General features: G+C 40.4%; 1 protein-coding gene and 1 non-coding gene across 3 annotated transcripts in view; one reads left to right on the top strand and one right to left on the bottom strand.

Moving 5' to 3' along the window:
- The window catches only part of LOC129813148 (otoferlin-like), a 40,264-nt gene extending 26,157 nt beyond the window's left edge, over window positions 1–14,107 (top strand). For both annotated transcript variants that reach the window (XM_055865374.1, XM_055865373.1), the window contains exons 30-42: window positions 3,790–3,899; window positions 7,238–7,375; window positions 8,132–8,269; window positions 8,479–8,606; window positions 8,847–9,017; window positions 9,663–9,823; window positions 10,060–10,202; window positions 10,432–10,520; window positions 11,728–11,826; window positions 11,928–12,169; window positions 12,415–12,593; window positions 12,825–12,925; window positions 13,440–14,107. In XM_055865374.1, the coding sequence (XP_055721349.1) occupies window positions 3,790–3,899; window positions 7,238–7,375; window positions 8,132–8,269; window positions 8,479–8,606; window positions 8,847–9,017; window positions 9,663–9,823; window positions 10,060–10,202; window positions 10,432–10,520; window positions 11,728–11,826; window positions 11,928–12,169; window positions 12,415–12,593; window positions 12,825–12,925; window positions 13,440–13,620 (1,880 nt within the window). In that variant the 3' untranslated portion in view covers window positions 13,621–14,107. The remainder of the gene's footprint in view (window positions 1–3,789; window positions 3,900–7,237; window positions 7,376–8,131; window positions 8,270–8,478; window positions 8,607–8,846; window positions 9,018–9,662; window positions 9,824–10,059; window positions 10,203–10,431; window positions 10,521–11,727; window positions 11,827–11,927; window positions 12,170–12,414; window positions 12,594–12,824; window positions 12,926–13,439) is intronic.
- A 1,183-nt stretch (window positions 14,108–15,290) lies between these two features.
- On the bottom strand, window positions 15,291–15,363 carry trnaa-agc (transfer RNA alanine (anticodon AGC)). Its single transcript has one exon. It is a non-coding gene; the product is annotated as a tRNA-Ala (tRNA).
- Window positions 15,364–16,305: the final 942 nt, after the last annotated feature.

Below are 16,305 nucleotides of genomic sequence, written 5' to 3'. Positions count from 1 at the left end.
AGAATAATCGTTGTTTGGTTGTAGAATGCCCTCTTCATCTGTAGAATTAGCAGCCAAAGCTAGCCATGTGGCGCAGCAGGGTCCAACGCACCATAACGCAAGACAAAGAAATTCCAGAAAATCGCAATCAACTGATATAAACTGCTATAAGTCGGTTTAATATAACTAGTTTATGATGTTTTTAACACATATATCGAATAAAATCAGAGCCGGATATATCTAAGGCCTATAACGACAGCTTTTCAGAAAGCAATCCTGAGGTCTGTCTCGCGCCAAGACGAACGGTGAAAAGACTACACCCACGGTTCCAAGAGCTCTTGTTCGGCCTCAGATCTAGCTAGACACCCCATTCCAATTCTCACTGCCTACTGACATCTAGGGGAAGGCGTATGCAGTGCATGTAGACCCATAGATTCCATGCAAATTTATAAACTGACCCTGGAACAGAGCCCTCGATTTCAGATTTCTCACTTCCTGACAGGAAGTTTGCTGCAAAATTAGTTCTGTTTTACTCACAGATATAATTCAAACGGTTTTAGAAACTAGAGAGTGTTTTCTATCCAATAGTAATAATAATATGCATACTGTACGAGCAAGAATTGAGTACGAGGCAGTTTAATTTGGGAACGATTTTTTACAAAGTGAAAACAGCGCCCTCATATTGACAAAAGGCTAGCTAAGTTACCTAGCTCTGTAATTTCTCTATTTCCCCTCCACCACGAGCGAGGCTAAAACAGCTGCATTTAGGAGCTGCCTTAAAACCTCTTAAACGTAATGGCAAAATGTTGATTTTCGCCTCATAAACATACCCAAAACGAACTACTATTCATGTGTAATTACAAAGTGGCATATGTCTGTAAATGACATAATTCCAGTGCTATTACATATTTGCAATCCCTAAATGCTAGTTGTTCAGTATAAAAACACAATTTCTACCATATCAGCCTCACTCAAACATTGTGGTGGTGTTATGGGGTATCCAGGGTACATTCAAGTGTCCTTTCAACCTCTCCAAAGTGTCTGAATGTGGTAATTGAGCTGTTTTTACACTCTGGATGTGCCTAAAAGTTATTGCTCACTATTAAAACTAAATTTATACAACACCAACCTCTCTCAAATATTGTGGTGGTGTCGGGGGACATACAGGGGATATCCAAGTGTTTTTTCAACCTCTCCAAAGTGCCTGAACGTTTAGCCAAGGCATATCCAATGTATTGGTCCCACATACAAATGAACTGTTTACAAAAACAATATAAAAGCAACAGAGTTACATTAAAAAATATATATAAAATGTCTTATCCAACACAAACACGTGTCCTTCACTAAAAAAGGTGCAAAAATAGAAATAAGCTGAACTATTTCCAAATGGCATTCATGTTGGTTTTACATCCCAGGTGTAGATGATTAGATTTCACTTTCACCATAGCTTGTGCATGTCGTGATAGTCTTTGAAGAAGTCCCTCTCTGACCAGGGAACAAAAAGCGAACTGGTATTTCGGACAGAAGATCTGGCATTTCACCCTTTTTTCCCCACTGTGTTTTGTGCAATGTATGCTGTTCTTTCTTTTGTATTTGGCATGTGTATTGGATAGTGGCGCTCACCATTTCCAACACCAGTTGCTCTCGGGAGGCCAACTGGGAGAGAGGGGTTTGATATTTTGCTTTGGCCATCTGCTTGTGGAGAATGAAAGCATTTACTGTAGCAATGTCCACAGGTAAAGAAATGTCTTATACCACTTCCTGGTCTTGTGGAGGACCTGGTAGTAGCCTATCAGAGCATCAGCTAGGTCGACACCCCCCATGATGGCATTGTAGTCCTTCACAGAATCAGGAATGGGGACACTCTTCCTCACTCATGCTCCAATGGAATTTTTCACCCTCCTTGGGACATGGTTGTTATTGAATGCCTTATGCTGTGTGGGCATGGTTACTTCCCTAGTGTCCTTCCATTTCACAAACAGCAGCTTGTTAGTCCTGATCCAACGTATGGTCCCCCTCTTCGCTGTCTTTGTCATGTTGTTTACCTTGGTCTTGGGGAAACCGATTCTGTTAGGACTAATGGTGCCACAAGCTCCTATTTTCTTTTTCTAGGCGTCTATGAAAAGTGAATGTAGAACCGTCAGACGGGGTGATTGACATAGCAGTGGGGGGTGAAGACCTTGACCGTTCGGGGGCGCTTGCTGGGGAGGGGTGGTTCCCAAACGTCATCATCCAAATCCTCTGCATCCTTCACTTTGTGGTGAATAAAACGAAGGAGTATATTGTTGTAAAACACACAAAATGACAGTTGACTAAATTTACAAAACAACAAGCCTAAACTTTATCTGTAACCTTTATTTAACTAGCCAAGTCAGGCAAAACCGGCCAAACCTGGACGACGCTGTGGCAAATTGTGCGCCGCCCTATGGGACTCACAATCACAACATAGAAGGTGTGAAGCACAAACATACACACTATGCAAACAGTAACACTTTGGAGACAAAGGCAAAGGTGAGAACCACAAATGAACAAAGACCATGAGAGTTTAGTGTCCTCTCCAATGACCATGAGAGTTTAGTGACCTCTCCAATGACCATGAGAGTTTAGTGGCCTCTCCAATGACCATGAGAGTTTAGTGACCTCTCCAATGGCCATGAGAGTTTAGTGACCTCTCCAATGGCCATGAGAGTTTAGTGACCTCTCCAATGGCCATGAGAGTTTAGTGACCTCTCCAATGGCCATGAGAGTTTAGTGGCCTCTCCAATGTTACAAGGATGAAACTTAGAACTAATATGAAACAGACAATAACTACTTTGTAATTATATAACATGGCAATTACTTGTTACATGGGCCAATGTAAACTAAATCCAAAGCACAAAAAGTAGACAACTTATAAAAAACTAAATACATATAGTAAATTAGCTATATAAAGTCATGAAAATAATTTACTTACAGATCTAAAAGTGGATCCAATCCTTCTAGAAAGCAATCTTTGTTGGACGAGTCGGAAATCCTCTTTTTAGGTTCCTGTTCGATATTCTTCGTTTTTACCTCCCCCCTTGAGAAGCCATCTTTTATGCTAAAGCGATTCAATTAAATCAATGAAATCTGTTTACAATGTAATGTAGCGTGCTCGGTGCGTTCCTTCTCTGAGCCAGATAGCAATAGTTCACATTACACATAAAAGGTTCTAGGCCTTGCTTTGTCCCACCCAGGTCAAGTGCATATCCCTGGAAAGCTTACCTCATTGGCTACAATACTGTCAAGGTGCCATAGTAGCCAATCCCCTGTGTAATGGATGCCTACGGCGCGTAAGCAGGCAACGTCATATTTGTGATGCGCAAAGACATAGTCACTCCGTGGACATTCAATGTTGCCATTAAGTCATACATCATCAGATAACATGGCAATAGGCTAGATTTGTTCCTACCAACCTAAGGATTAATTTGATACCCCCTGTGTAGTTATAACTCAAACAAAGACCAAATCGAAGCTTACCTTGTAAGATGTTTGCTGTTTGGTGAAAACGTTGTTTATCAATAACGGTAGGTCACAGGCAGAGAAATAAAACTATGGGGACTTTACATTTACAAAACAAGAATACAATGGGAAAGCGACTACGTATACTTTATTAGATCAAGTAATTCTTTAAATAAAATACAATTGGGTGTTAACTGTTATATTATTGCGACATGAAATAACAGAATTGCAAATCTCCTGGATATTGATGGGGCTGTTCACTGACTGTTCATATTCATATTGTTTTTACAACTTTCACCCCTCACCCCTTGTTCCCTAACCTATACTCAGAGATCAAACCTGATGACCCTCCTGTCAAAGGAAAGAAAGGGAAAGGAAAGGACAAGAGGAGGCCTGGAGACATGCCAGAGAAGAAGAAGCACAAACTCAATGAGCTGCAGGTATGTGGCTACTCAATACCACCCAGCGAGCAAAACTGATTACACTGCCTTCAGAAACTATTCATACCCCTTGACTTACTCCACATTTTGTTGTGTAACAGCCTGAATTAAAAATGGATTAAAAATATATATAATCTCACCCGTCTACATACAATACCCCATAATGACAGTTAAACACATTTATAGAAAATGAAATGCAGAAATATCTCATTTACATGAGTATTCACACCCCTGGGCCAATACTTTATAGAAACACATTTGGCTGTGATTACTGCTGTGAGTCTTTTGGGGAGTAAGACTAAGAGCTTCGCACACCTGAATTACAATATTTGCCCATTATTCTTATTCAAATTCTTCAAGCTCTGTCAAGTTGATTGTTGATTATGTATATATATATATATATATATATATATATATATATATATATATATATATATATATATATATATATATATATATATACTTTGCTCCGTTCATCTTTCCCTCGATGCTGACTAGTCTCCCAGTCCCTGCCGCTGAAAAACATCCCCACAGCATGATGCTGCCACCACCATGGTGCCCGGTTTCCACCAGACGTGACGCTTGGCATTCAGGCCAAAAAGGTCAATCTTGGTTCCATCAGACCAGAGAATCTTGTTACTCATGGCCTGAGAGTCATTTAGGTGCCTTGTGGCAAACTCCAAGCAGGCTGTCATGTGTCTTTTACTGAGGAGTGGCTTCCATCTGGTCACTCTACCACAAGGGCCTGATTGGTGGAGTGCTGCAGAGATGGTTGTCCTTCTGGAAGGTTTTCCCATCTCCACAGAGGAAATCTGGATGCTCTGTCAGAGTGACCATCGAGTTCTTGGTCACCTCCCTGACCAAGGCCCTTCTCCCCCGATTGCTCAGTTTGGCCGGACGGCCAGCTCTAGTATGTATGTACATACGTACGTATGTACGTGTGTACGTGTGTGCGCGTGCACGCGTGCGCGCGTGTGTGTGTATGTATGTATGTATGTATGTATGTATGCATGCATGCATGCATGCATGCATGCATGCATGCATGCATGCATGTATGTATGTATGTATGTATGCATGCATGCATGTATGTATGTATGTATGTATGTATGTATGTATGCATGTATGTATGTATGTATGTATGTATGTATGTATGTATGTATGTATGTATGTATGCATTCGGAAAGTATTCTTACCCCTTCACTTTTTCCACATTTTGTTACGTTACAGCCTTGTTCTAAAATGGATTAAAAATATATATATCCTCATCAATCTACACACAATACCCCATAATGACAAAGCTAAAACAGGTTTTTAGAAATCTCTGCAAATGTATTAAAAATAAAAAACAGAAATACCTTATTGACCGAGGTATTCAGACCCTTTGCTATGGGACTCGACATTGAGCTCAGGTGTATCCTGTTTCCATTGATCATCCATGAGATGTTCCTACAACTTGATTGGAGTCCATCTGTGGTAAATTCAATTGACTGGACATGATTTGGAAAGTGAAGGGGTCTGAATACTTTCCGAATGTACTGTACACACACTGAGTATATAAAACATTAAGAACACCTGCTCTTTCCATGACATAGACTGACCAGGTGAATCTAGGTGAATCCAGGTGAAAGCTATAATCCCTTATTGATGTCCCTTATTGATGTCACTTCAGTCAGTGTAGATGAAGGGGTGGAGACAGGTGAAAGAAGGATTTTTAAGCCTTGAGACAAATGAGACAAGGATTGTGCATGTGTGGCATTCGGAGGGTGAGTGGGCAAGACACAAAATGTAAGTGCCTTTGAACAGGGTATGGTAGTAGGTGCCAGGCGCACCGGTTTGTGTCAAGAACTGCAAACCTGCTGAGTTTTTCACGCTCAACAGTTTCCTGTGTGTATCAAGAATGCCCAAAGGACATCCAGCCAACTTGAAACAACTGTGGGAAGCATTGGAATCAACATGGGCCAGCATTACTGTTTAACTCTTTTGACACCTAGATTCCATGCCCCGATGAATTAAGGCTGTTCTGAGGGTATAAGGGAGGGGATGCAACTCAATATTAAAAAGGTGTTCCTAATGGTTGGCATACTCAGTGTATATACATACATACACACATGCATACATACTGTATATACGCGTTGCTAGACAGCCATTTTCAAGTCTTGCCATAGATTTTCAACACAATTTAAGTGAAAACTGTAAATAGGGCACTCAGGAACATTCAATGTTGTGTTCGTAAGCAACTCCAGTGTAGATTTGGCCTTGTGTTTTAGATTATTGTTCTGCTGAAAGGTGAATATGTCTACCAGTGTCTGTTGGAAAGCAGACCGAACCAGGTTTTTTTCTAGGATTTTGCCTGTGCTTGTAGCTATATTCTGTTTCTTTTTATCATCAAAAAAACCTCCATAGTCCTTACCGATGACAAGCATACCCATAATTTAATGCACCCACCACCATGCTTGAAAATATGAAGGGTTGTTTTGTTGTGTTGGATTTGCCCCAAACATACTGTATAACGCATTGTATTCAGGACAAAAAGTTAATTTCTTTGCCACATTTTTGCAGAAGTACTTAAGTGCCTTGTTGCAAACAGGATTCATGTTTTGGAATATTTTTATTCTGTACAAGCTTCCTTCTTTTACTCTGTAATGTGGGTTAGTATTGTGGAGTGACTACAGTATTGTTGATACAGCCTCAGTTTTCTCATATCACAACCATTAAACTGTAACTGTTTTGGCCTCATGGTGAAATCCCTGAGCAGTTTCCTTCCTCTCCGGCAACTGAGTTAAGAAGGACACATGTATCTTTGTAGTGACTGGGTGTATTGATACACCATCCAAAGTGTAATTAATAACTTCACCATGCTCAAAGGGATATTCAGCATCTGATTTTTTTAATTCTTACACATCTGCCAATTGGTTCCCTTTTTTGCGAGCCATTGAAAACCTTCCTGGTCTTTGTGGTTGAATCTGTGCCTGAAATACACTGCTCGATTGAGGGACCCTACAGATAATTGTATGTGCGGGATACAGAGATGGAGTAGTCATTAAAAAGTATTGAACACCGAATGACTCCATGCAACTTATTATGTGACTTGTTAAGCACATTTTTACACCTGAACTTATTTTGGCTTGCCATAACAAAAGGGTTTGAATACATTTCAGCTTTAATTTTTAAAATTAATTTCAAAGATGTTCTACAAACAAAATTACACTGTGACATGATGGGGTATTGTGTGTAGATCAGGGACACAGAATCTCCATTTAACCAATTTTAAATTCAGGCTGTTCAAAACAGAGGTCTGGGCAAATACTTTATAGTCTGTTTTTGTATTTCCTCATTAGGTGTACCCCAAGGAGTTGGAGAAGGAGTTTGATAACTTTGAAGACTGGCTTCACACCTTCAACCTGTTCAGAGGGAAGGCAGGAGACGACGACGACCAGAACATGGCGGATGAGGACAGGATTATTGGCAAATTCAAAGTAAAACCCCTTTCACACAGAGGGCCTTACCTTCTTCTTACCTTCTTCTTTGTCAGCAACGGAAGAGAGAAGGAAGTAGACTGGTCTCAGATCTTAGTTGTTCAATGGCTATAGGAGTTGTCTATTGGAGTTGTCTATATGAGTTGTCTATTGGAGTTGTCTATATGAGTTGTCTATTGGAGTTGTCTATATGAGTTGTCTATTGGAGTTGTCTATAGGAGTTGTCTATTGGAGTTGTCTATATGAGTTGTCTATTGGAGTTGTCTATATGAGTTGTCTATTGGAGTTGTCTATTGGAGTTGTCTATAGGAGTTGTCTATTGGAGTTGTCTATAGGAGTTGTCTATACAGCATACAAATGTCTGGGACCAGGTTAGGAAGAAACTATACTGAGCATACGGAGTCCATTATTTTGTTGAATACCACACCCCACCCAATCCTAATATAGTGATGTGACATGAAATAACAGAGTTGCATGCAAAGGGTAAGCCCTTAGTTTAAGGGTTTCTAAAATCCCCTATGGGAAAAATGAATGGTGGAAAAACGATTGGAACCATTTCCCTGTTTGACCGCTAGGTTTTATGGGTATTATGACACCTCCACTGTGGCTCTCTATTTCAATTGAATGTATCTCCCCCTTTCCAGAATCTAACACAATTGTGCATATCTGTTGTGTTTCAGGGCCTTGTTGTGCATGTACAAGGCGTTGGATTAGATGTGATTGTATTAACTCTGTGTGTATCTGTTTGTGTTTCAGGGTTCTCTGTGCATGTACAAAGTGCCAGTGTCAGATGAGATGCAGAGGGAGATGGGCTTCGACTCCAACATGGGCATGTTCCAGAACATTCCAACCAACGATCCAATCAACGTTGTAGTCCGGGTCTATATCATCAGGGTCGGTACACAACACAAAACTACACTACACTGCACAACACTACACTACACTTCACTGTCTACACTTCACTACACTACACTGTACTAAGTACTGCTTACAATCCTAAATTTCCGAATTAATCTGGGAAGCTACAGGCATTAGACTATCCTGTGATTATTAACATGTAATGTCTTGAGTGTCAAATAAAACCAAATCAAACATTTCTAAAGGCAACTGATCTGCATCCAGCGGATATCAATGGAAAAGCTGATCCGTACATCGCCATAAAACTAGGAAAATCAGACATCAAAGACAAAGAGAACTACCTCTCCAAGCAACTCAACCCTATCTTTGGCAAGTAAGTGGAGAAACTATAAATGCAATATTTTGTCCATTTCCGCTAACATTCATGATGAATTAATGAATTCTTAATAGCATACGAGCTAGCCAAGTAATTTACTCTGAAGACTGGCGCTGCTTGTATAGTTATAGCTTGTATAGTTATAGCTTGCGCATTTAAAGTGTAAACTTGTTAAAAATAATAACCATAAGTTGTGACCAAAGACTTAAAAAATGTCATTTATTTTGAACCCATCAGATCTTTTGACATCGAAGCCACATTTCCCATGGACTCTACACTAACAGTGTCCGTCTATGACTGGGACTTAGTGGGCACTGACGACCTGATTGGGGAGACTAAACTGGATCTGGAGAACCGTTACTACAGCAAGCACAGAGCCATATGTGGCCTCCCATCCAAATATGCCGTGTAAGTACTATTACAGTAGCCTGACGACTCACTAAATTCTTCCGCTGCTCTGTCGTTCGCTACATACTTTAGTCTGACACTGACATCATTGAAGTCATTTGTGGTAACGAGGGGCACGAGGGGCGTTTTACAAAACAAAGTCATCAGTGATTGGATCGTCTCTAACCAATCAGAGTATCAAAGCCAATGACGAATTCTCAAACCGCCACTTCACACACGTGTGTTCTGGCTCTGGCCCAATCACACGGCCCCAAATGTGTTTGCATCGGTGAAGGGTCGGTGAGGTACTCAGATCCAGACTCATTGCAGGGAAGAAACTAATGTGGTCGTGGCGTAGCGTTTGGCCAGAGCAAGGAGTCTGGGTAGCCAGACAACTATTACAGCAAGCACAGAGCAAAATTTTAGCATCGCATACAAATATGCTATTTAAGAACTATTACAGCAAGCACAGAGCAAAATGTGGCATCGCATCCATTTAGGTGAACCCTCTCTTTTGCCTATAAATATATGTACAACACAGGATCCTGTACATGATCCAATTCAGGACTGACCTAGATAAATAAACCATACATAAATAAATATCCAATATCTTAGAACTGCAAACAATTTGTTTGTCTCCATCTTTATTTTTTTTCGTCCCTGTAGCCATGGCTACAATGTGTGGCGGGACCCCCTGAAGCCAACCCAGATCCTGGCCAAGCTGTGTAAAGAGGGCAAGCTGGACGGGCCCCACTATGGCCCTGGAGGACGGGTCAAGGTGGCCAACAGGATCTTCATGGGCCCAACCGAGATCGAAGATGAAAATGGTACTGTATAGAGTACAACACAACAACATTACCTGAAATGCTTTTCTACCCTCACCTGTTGGTTACTGTACAACCAATCATATTTTTCTCTGCCTGGCTGAAGTACCCCGTTATGTACAACTGATCTTATGAGCTTTCCCTGTGGGTAGGCTAGGTAGTACTCGACTTGTCTAGTACCCCAGGTTAACAACTACTGCTGTACTGTCTGTCTGGGTTGCTCTGGTGATGTTCCGTAGGTCTGAAGAAGCAGACAGATGAGCACCTGGCCCTGACTGCGCTGAAGCACTGGGAGGATATCCCCAGGGTGGGCTGTAAACTCATCCCAGAACATGTGGAGACCAGGCCACTCCTCAACCCTGACAAGCCTGGCATCGAACAGGTACTGTAGAACAAGGTTGCCTTTAAGCCGGTGCTTGCTAAATGCCCAAGTGCCTGCTTCAGTGTTTCAAATGATCCACCTGGTGAAGGTAGTAAAGCAAATATAAAGTACAGTAAAGTAAAGATGACACATGTTCCATGTGAATGTAGGCCTGATTGATTAGGTTTGATTGCTGTGTAGTTGAATTGTATCTCACCCCATGTTTATCTGTGTGTTTCTCTTTGTGTAGGGGAGGATTGAGATGTGGGTGGACATGTTCCCCAAGGATATGCCTGCACCTGGACCAGCCATTGATATCGCACCCAGAAAACCAAAGAAGTATGTTCTAGTACAATGTAATGTGCTTTAAAAAAAAACATTTAGTAAGAGAATTTGAAAAGTGAAATAAAAGTTATGAGGAATGTGCATTGTCGGCAGGGTTAGATATCAGTAATACACTGTATATTAGTGGGGCGAGGGTCAGCTGTTTGTTCACCCGCACCCACCCGCACCTGCTAATAACCCATCCGCAATGCCCAACTATATGTGATAAAGTGAAAATCTGAGGCCCTCACCCGACCCCAACACTCTAACATAGAAAGGCACTGTGGGCTTAACCCACTGTTCCTAGGCCGTCATTGTAAATAAGAAGTTGTTCTTAACTGACTTGCCTATTTAAATAAAATAAATGTGTTTCCCTGGAAGACTAAGTAAACCCTTGCTCACCACAATAATGTCATAAATCTCTAGAATAAATGTTTCAATATAGTTGACATCTGTAAAGTTTTCTGCTTCTTTCGTGGATCAAAAACGTCTAGGGACCGGGGAGAAGAAATAAAACACATCAGTTTGACTGGTTGTAAGGAAAGTTGTGAAAATGACCCAAAATATTTCTGACATGATTTAATTTCAGCTTGGATGCGTATTTTATGTGGTTGAAATACTATCAGCTTTTATGATGATGATAAAGATAGCACCTCATAGAGATTTTGTATAGCGCCTTTCAATCATCACACATAACACAGCCGCACTGCTATCATCCTCTTTTACCACTTCACCAAATCTTTCCTCAACTTTAGTCTACTGTTCTGGCCCTCCCTTCTCCTTATTTTCAACTCTCCATTTCGCAGCTTTTCTCTTATTGAATTAAACTCTGACATTGTCCTTTTTGCCTCCATGGATCGAATGCCAAGAGTGTGCAAATCTGTCATCAAGGAAAAGGGTGGCTACTTTGAAAAATCTAAATATAAAATATATTTTGATTTGTTTAACACTTTTTTGGTTACTACATGATTCCATATGTGTTATTTCATAATTTTGATGTCTTCACTATTATTCTACAATGTAGAAAATAGTCAGAATAAAGAAAAACCCTTGAATGAGTAGGTGTGTACATACTTTTGACTGGTACTGTATATATATCAGTAAATTCACAATTTTATATGATAAGATATATCACATAACAGAGATTTTAAAAACACAAAATGCAACCAGAATGTTACTGTGCCTCACTGATGTGACACTGAGGTGTTTGGTCGTCGGGCAGGTTTGAACTGAGGGTGATTATCTGGAACACAGACGAGGTCATTCTGGAGGATGACGACATCTTCACTGGAGAAAAGTCCAGTGATATCTTCGTGCGGGGGTAAATAATGTTTCCTTTGAAAGTATCTATGTTTTTCTAACTTCTGGAGGTGTACTAAATATTAAAACCATTTCTTCTTCTTCTTCTTCTTCATTCAACAGCTGGCTGAAGGGTCAGCAGGAGGACAAGCAGGACACAGACGTCCACTACCACTCCCTGACAGGGGAGGGTCTCTTCAACTGGCGCTTCATCTACCCGTTTGACTACCTACAGGCTGAGGAGAAGATCGTCATCTCTAAGAAGGAGTCTATGTTCGCCTGGGACGAGACTGAGTATAAGATCCCTGCTCGTCTCAACCTACAAGTCTGGGATGCTGATCACTTCTCTGCAGATGACTTCTTAGGTGGAGTGATTTAATTTCCCTCTACTAAACATTCACCATAATGATTTTCTGAGCTGTAAATGTTGGTCCTTCTGTGAATTTAACATTTCAGACTAGGGCTACTTTTTTTTATATTGAATTTGTATTCTGGGACATGGAAAGTACTGCTGTGGCAGTCATAACAACAACATCAACATAACAACAACAGCTGAGAAACCTTTATACATATCGAAATAAATCTGCATGATATTTTTGTCTATTCCTAGGCGCCATTGAGCTGGATCTGAACCGTTTCCCTCGTGGAGCGAAGACAGCCAAGCAGTGCTCCATCAACATGGTGCTGAACGAACAGGATATTCCCATGGTGTCCATCTTCAAACAGAGGAGGATCAAGGGCTGGTGGCCCTTCCTGGCCAGAGATGAGAATGACGAGTTTGAACTCACTGTATGTAGCGTGGACTGGATTAAACACAGTAAACTATACACTTGACAAAATGGTGTCTTTGATTAAACAAAGCGTGACAATTGAGTTACATTGTGAAGAAACTAGCTGAGTTAAAGACTGAACAGAGGTCAGTTTGGAAATGTAACAGATCAGTCAAAAGATAAAGAATCACTCCTTTGTATACTGTATGAACCCCAGTGTTTGGTAGTGATGTTGTTTGTGTCTTTGCAGGGGAAAGTGGAAGCAGAGCTGCAGCTGATGACTGCAGAGGAGGCTGAGAAGAACCCAGTAGGTGAAGGACGCAACGAACCTGAACCCCTGGAGAAACCCAAGTAAGAGCACCATTAACCTACCACTAAGCTAACAAATACAGTGTCAAATGTTGGTGCCAACTCAATGTATTTCAACGAGGAAGGTTGAAGTGGGGAAGGGACAGGAGTGGGGAAGGGACAGAAGCATGAGTTTTTATGCACTAAAACAGGTTGCACTTAAGCAAAGCTCTACCATGCAGTCAGAACGCACCCTCGTCAGAACGCACCCTAATGTAAAGGTCCATTTGATTATTAAACATAACAATTATGGAAGAGAGAAAGGGTCTTTTATGAAACTGCTTTGACTAAGTACTGAATTTGAACAGGGATGATCATACTGGCCAATACAGAGCATCAGCAGTCCAGTTACTAAAATAACCTTTCTTTATGCCATCATTTTTATGTGTTTGTTTATATTTAGAGCAAACCGGACCTGTATCTTAAAGTCATATTTGGTAATCCTCTGTGTCTCTGTTTGATGTCCTTATAAGGCATTAGCGCAGTCTAACCAACCAACCCTGTCTCTCTCTCCCAGCCGTCCAGACACAGCCTTCCTGTGGTTCCTTATGCCTTTCAAGGCCATCAAAAACCTCATCTGCAACCAGTACTTCTGGCTCACGGTCAAGTTAGTTGTAGCCCTGCTGCTGGTGCTCATCCTGGGCCTCTTCATATACAGCATGCCTGGATACATGGTCAAGAAGCTAATGGGGGCTTGAGAAGTGGAAAATCTTAAAAGGGATAGTTACTCAACAACTTCCAAACTCAATAATATATTCAACGACTTGTTTTCAGTAACAAGCATCCCCTCTTCTCATGGAGTCCCTGTAATGTTTTTGCCATTTGACAAGACAATCGTACACACACCATGTATCATTAAAAAAAGGTACCAAAACCATGTCCAAGTATAAATAAATAATACAATAAATATGATTTATTATATATATATATCCCTTTCAAATACCTGTTCAAGGACATACAGTAGTAAACATTTTAATATTATGGGGTTGCAAAAAAGTTTGATCTACAAAGTAAACTGTTTTGTTTTGGAGTTCTGATTCTGTTCTTGCTTGAAGTCATGTATTAGTCTTGGTTTGCACTGACTGACTTTTCTGTGGCTGTTGATATTGTCTTTGTTTAACAGTGTGCAGTATGTAGTATATTACGTATAATCTGGTTTTTGTGAATAAAGTGATAAGAACAATAGCTGAGTCTGTTTCTCTTTGTCACTCCGTGCATCTGAATCCAATCCATCTGAATCCAATACAATCTGTTTTCAGAATATTTTAGCAAGAAATGAGGCATCAGTATTATGGATCAACATTTCAACTGACTCCAAATGTCTCATATTTAGTCATGATTATTATTAGATGATAATGAGACATAATTATTCAACCATACATGTTTATGGCAGGTCCAAAGAATTTTAACCTACTGTACCACAAGCTATTTTTCCATTTTATTATTAACTTTACTGCAGTCTAACCAACCAACCCTTATTTGTTTCCTCCAGCCGTCCAGACACAGTCTTCCTGTGGTTCCTTATGCCTTTCAAGGCCATCAAAAACCTCATCTGCAACCAGTACTTCTGGCTCACGGACAAGTTAGTTGTATGTAGCCCTGCTGCTGGTGCTCATCCTGGGCCTCTTCATATACAGCATGCCTGGATACATGGTCAAGATACATGGTCTTTTATCCAAAACACATAGACACCTTTACCCAAAACACATGTATAGCCTACTATGTATTCCATTTTTTATCAGTGGAGTGCATTGTTTGGTGTATCTAGATAAGCAAACGTTGTACAACGCTGAAACTTGACTGAGTGTCTGAGGGGTTCTTGTCTGTGAAGGTCTACGACATCGATGTGCAGTTAGTTTTCAGCCTTCCACACCCGACCTGGGTTTAAATAGTATTCGAAATCATTTCAAAATTAAAATACTTTGTCTTGAATGGGGTTGCCTGGTTTAGAATAGTCGCAAAACTGAAAACCCACCCATTTGGTATTCTAGGCAGTCTAGAGCAAAGTAGTTCCAAGTATATGATCGGTTTAAAATAGTATTTGAAACCAGATCTGTTACACATAGATATGTATAGCTTGCTGCGATTTTATTGAGAGTGTATTTGGTGTGCCTTGAGTATCGAGCACACAGTGCTGTTCAGTATTGAATTAAGGACTTTGTTCCGATTTGACTGATTATTGTGATTGTATGTCCCACAACCAACAAAAGAATGGACCTATTGAAGAAAACGTTTTGTAGGTTTAAAATCCTTCCGTTCTAAAGGTTGATTTTAAAGATTGATGTAGTCGTATACAATACGTATTTTAATTTAAAGTTAGAGAGTAAACTCATAATAAATAAACACTTCGCTCTCTCAAGAAAACATTTGGAGGATGCGGGCATCGATCCCGCTACCTCTCGCATGCTAAGCGAGCGCTCTACCATTTGAGCTAATCCCCCGGATAAGAGTCGCACGGGCTGTGTAAATACAAGACCTTGTTAGTGTTGTGTTGAATTTGAACCACATAAATTGTAGGCATTGAGTAGAATGAAGATTCGACATTCATATCAGAAATTGTAGAGACATTTTCTTTCTACATGTATTTTGCTTGATCGATCTACGAAAATAATAGAAGACCAACGCTATTCATTTGTTCAACACCGCAACACTTTGTGTGGAACAATATTGCCCTTTACAGTCCTTGGATGGAAACGCACTCTTTTTTTGGGCCTACTAATCTGCGCAATGATTTACGTAAAATATTATGGATTTACTGACAAGATGTTTGTCTCTTCGCCCTAACAATGGGAATCGTTGTCCACAAAGCAGCACGACGGACTGTCTAGCTCCCGCCTATCCTTTATTTGGATTGGTGGATAAATCTCACTATTGTAATCCTGTTTTGAATATTCGATGAGGGTTGTTGACGTCAACCGCGTGTATTCAATGGCGAGAGATGCTATGCTACTAGCCTCATAACATAAATATGCATATAACCATTTCGAGACAACTCCGATATACGTTTTTTCTCAAAGTTGATTGATATCTTACTTATATCAGTACACCCGTAACAACTTAAGCGTTACGAAACTTATATTCGATCAAATAAACCTTACAAGCATTACACTACACTCGCACTAACATCTGCTAACCATGTGTATGTGACCAATATAAGTAGTTTAGCAAATAAGTCATTAATGTATTTGTTGACCAAATTCAACACTCATTGACCTCCATACAAAATCTACTTGCTTGGTATGCAAAACAACGAAAATACGCCACCTGCTGGAGGGAGACCGATTTTCTGCCGAGTTGGGCCTTTCTTCCTCTCTGTTTTTGAGCTGTTGTTCTATCCAGCTTACACGTTAGCTACATTTTGACATTATTTTCTCACTGAAGTC

This window comes from Salvelinus fontinalis, chromosome 16 (genome assembly GCF_029448725.1).
Source record: "Salvelinus fontinalis isolate EN_2023a chromosome 16, ASM2944872v1, whole genome shotgun sequence".
Taxonomy (NCBI): Eukaryota; Metazoa; Chordata; class Actinopteri; order Salmoniformes; family Salmonidae; genus Salvelinus; species Salvelinus fontinalis.
This window is presented reverse-complemented; position numbering and strand designations above follow the sequence as displayed.